The sequence below is a fragment of the Arachis stenosperma genome, chromosome 4 (genome assembly GCF_014773155.1).
Source record: "Arachis stenosperma cultivar V10309 chromosome 4, arast.V10309.gnm1.PFL2, whole genome shotgun sequence".
In the NCBI taxonomy this organism is placed as follows: Eukaryota; Viridiplantae; Streptophyta; class Magnoliopsida; order Fabales; family Fabaceae; genus Arachis; species Arachis stenosperma.
This window is the reverse complement of record NC_080380.1, coordinates 10,379,274-10,383,325: the sequence shown is the minus strand read 5'-3', so window position 1 is coordinate 10,383,325 and position 4,052 is coordinate 10,379,274. Positions and strand designations below refer to the sequence as shown.

Sequence of the window (4,052 nt, the reverse complement as noted above, 5' to 3'; positions counted from 1 at the left end):
CACCAATGATTACGGAGCCTTCAGAGTCCTCCTCAATGGGTCAACCAGATTATTATTCTCCAACAGTTTTCAAAGTCTAAAGTTTCAATCAATCATGTTATGTTAGCCTTGTTTCTATCTTATTTACTGCATGCACTTGATGCTATTTGTGTTATGATCATTTGTCTTATGAACTCTTAAGCCAGAAAAATCTGAAATATTAGCTATAAATAAGGGCTGTACTATTGACATTGGATTACCTGTAACTGCTTGAGTTACATACTCTATGGAATTATGGTGATCATTTCTAAATTTCATGCCATGGTTCCATGTGCAATATATTTACTTGGTATTGTTATGAATGTGTTTGGTGGTGTGATCATTTTTCAGCTTCAGAAATTAACTACAAATAACAGATGAAACATTTTTGGTAAAAATAGCTTTCCTTTATTAATAATGGATTCTCATGACTAATTTTAGTCCCCTTTGATGAATGAAATTTACTGTTACATAATGAACATTTCACCACTGCTCCTTGAAGAGTTCACGTCCAATAATCATTCTTCTGATCTCACTAGTTCCTGCACCAATCTCATATAGTTTGGCATCTCTCAGAAGACGACCAGTTGGATACTCATTCACATATCCATTTCCTCCCAAACATTGTTTTGCCTGCAAATTTTGAAGGCTAATATAAGCACAGTAACACAAGAAGAAAACAACGAAAAAATGGTTAGCGTAAATTATGCCAACCTTCCCTGACTTTAGGCTACTATCCAAAATTTCTTAATTTGTCATATTGATACTAGCGACGAATAGTATTATCTGACTTCAAGAGAGGTCAAATGTAATTTACCCAAAATGTTAGGAGTAAGAACCTAAGCAGAGTTAATAATTTTCTAAAGAGCAATGCTAGGGGCCAGCAATTTTTGTGATTGTTAGCCATCAACTAACCATCAACTATGATTTGATGGTGTGAGATTGATATGAGATTTTATCCAATGGCTCACCTTCCCCTGCTGGTTACATGCTGGCCAAAATTCAATAAAACTGCTGGCCCTCTAGACTTTTCCTTTTCTAAAATCACTTGAGCTCTTCCCAACTTACTATATTTTATTTAATAATCATCAGGATTTCTATACATTTTGGCTGAAAAGTATTACCCCAAAATCTCAAAGAATAGTAGCTGCAACAAATAACCTGTGCAAACTATTTACCTGCAAAGCAACTTGGGTTGCACTCTCAGCTGCAGTAAGTATAATTCCAGCATAATCCTGAAAGCAGTAGCCATTACTCATGTTTTGTAACAGAAGATCGATCAATAATGTAATGTCTAAAAATTACATGCAATAAAATGCCAGGATGATTGTAGAAAAACCATTTCTCAACAATATGGACCTGTATAAACTGAAATTCCCGATGGGACGACTGAACTGCTCTCTTTGTCGAACATAAGGAAGGATCACATCAAGATATGCCTGCATGATACCAAGGGGACCAGCTGCCAAAACAAGTCTCTCCAGATCCAACCCAGCCATCATGACATAGACTCCTAAAACAAGAAAGGACTGATATTATAAACTATGGTTGAATAACACGAGCGGTTTTTTATTAGGATATTACAGAAGACCAATGATGGTCATACAACAAACTTTTGCAGGGTTGAATATACAAAATAACATAAAGATGATTTTATTCTAAAGTTGATAAATATGATCATAGAAGCTATTGCAAGACCTTTTCCTACTTTCCCAAGAACATTTTCTTCAGGAACCAAGCAATTCTCAAACAAGAGTTCACATCTGCCAACAAGTCATATTTATTATCAGTAAAAGGAAAGCACATCGACTAAAAATGGATTAAGTATAGAAAAGTTGTCACAAGCATGCATACTTACGTATCACTTCCTCGCATCCCAAGTTTATCCAATTTCTGGGCTGTGCTGAATCTGAAATCAAACAGAAGCAAAATTCATAATTTTAATCTTCCACTCCTAATTTCCCCCATATCCACGTGACTTATTATTTATGCACTGCCTCAACGTTTTAGCCATTTATTTTTCAGTTACATGACTCTACTTTTGCCCCCTCAATTTTAGAAATACTCTATTTGTGTCCAGTAAAAGGAATTAAATTGAAGAAAGAGAGATGAGACTCTTGGTGGAATTTGAATCAGCATTCTATAATTTATCTGGATTTTTAGAAAAGCTCCCGAAGGGATAAAGAGAAATCTCTGCTATTTGATAAAAGACAAAGAAGAACACAAATGCCAGCTATGTGTCTCAGAGTTATCTGAAGAAAGCAATAATGAAACGGAATCAACTCACATGATGAAGGAAGAAGACAATGCATCTGAGGGTAACATGATAAAAGAGGAGGACAGTGTATCTGAAGCATCTCTTAACATTATTGCATAGTGACGTAAGCACTTAGGTCGTAGAGCACCAACAATGTAGCTGGTGCAAGAGAACAAACAATGACGTAAGCAATGACGTCATAAGAAGGGTAAGGATGAGAATTGTCCATCAAACCCGACTATTATAAATAGGTTGCTTAGGCAATTGTAGAAGTATCAGACAATAGAAAGCAGAAGGCTAAGAGTACTCATATGCTAGGAGAGCAAGGAGGAAGCTGTCGAGGCAATTCTATAGTCTGAAGAAGAATTCCCTTAGGAAAAACCAATTCTAAACTCCCCTCTGGAGTTAGTATCTACAATCTCCCCTCTGGAGATAAAAACATCTTATGTAAAATATTCTAAATAAAGGAAGTTTTTCTCCAAAAAGGTACGCCTTTATTCTAATCTCTTAGTTATGAATTATTTAGAAAGTTTAGAATTAACGGAAGAATCTGATTATTATAGATTATCTGCTTTATTAGATAATGAAAAACAGGCTGTTCTAAAAACAGAATTAAATCTCAAATCAAATAAAAATTTTAATAAACAAAATCTTTTAAAAGAAGTTTTTAATAGAAAAAATATAATATACTATGGAAAAATTCAACTTGAAGCCCCTATAAAGATAAAATCCGCCAATGGAGAACTTGAAATAGTTTTGATAAATGATGAAGAATTGAGTAAACAGATTGAGAAAATTAAGGATCAACAAAAAAGATCTAAAATTGGATGGATTCATATTAGTACTATACAAGTCCTAATCAAATCTACATATATGAAAGGAATTAATTCACCAATAAGCTTAGCAATCTGTGACAAAAGAATTACTGATGACCCAATAGATCAAATAATTGGAATTGTTCATGGAAACTTGGCAAACGTAAATGTTAAATTTAATGCCCATCTTGGATATGCTATACCTTTATCAACTGAAAACCTTGGAAGATCTATAAGTTTGGCTTATAAATTTCACAGAAAGAATCTAATGGAACAAGACGATGAACCATTTTCAATTACATATGCAATAAATTATGCTTTAACAAATAGCCATCATAGTATAATATTTAAAAACAGAGAAAGAATTTATGTTGATGAATTATTTCAGAAAATTGTAAAAACAGAAATACCAAAATATAAAGCTATTGAAAATCCAGTTCTATTATTAAAAGAACCATCAGGAAAATTAGTTTCATCTAATTTTCAAATAAGAGAATTTAAAATTAATAGCCCTTTAAGTTTATCCAAGTTAAAGATTGAAGAAGAAAATTCTGAAATAAAAGAATTAATAAAAAAGTTCGAAAAATTAAATGAAACCCTAAACATTAAATTATAACAATAAATAAAGAAAAAATATATGTAACTTATCAAGACAAGAAATAAGAGCTCTTTGAAAGAGAAAATCGGTTGAATTATTTACAGTTTTCTGAAATAAATCAAAGAACATTTGAAGCTCTAAAATTAATCTATGACAAGTTAAAAAGAGAAGTCGAAGAGCTAGAAAAATTAATAGAATCTCTAGAAAATAGTGATGAATCGATGATAGAATTTGCAGAAATTCTAAGATAAATAATGAAGCATACAAAGATTGAGAGACCAGAAAATAAAATAAAAAGAAAAAGGGCGAAAAAATTAAAAAATAAAATAAAGGAGTATAAAAGGGAATTAAATAATCTTCAGAT

The 4,052-nt window shown here is 32.3% G+C and overlaps 1 protein-coding gene across 1 annotated transcript; it reads right to left on the bottom strand.

Moving 5' to 3' along the window:
- Positions 1–501: 501 nt before the first annotated feature.
- Positions 502–2,385, bottom strand: LOC130974577 (isovaleryl-CoA dehydrogenase, mitochondrial-like). Its single transcript, XM_057899448.1, has 6 exons — positions 2,306–2,385; positions 1,877–1,927; positions 1,717–1,781; positions 1,324–1,531; positions 1,197–1,272; positions 502–651 (listed from the first exon to the last, which is right to left on the bottom strand). Exons 1-6 carry the CDS (start codon positions 2,383–2,385, stop codon positions 502–504), a joined length of 630 nt encoding a protein of 209 aa, XP_057755431.1.
- Positions 2,386–4,052: the final 1,667 nt, after the last annotated feature.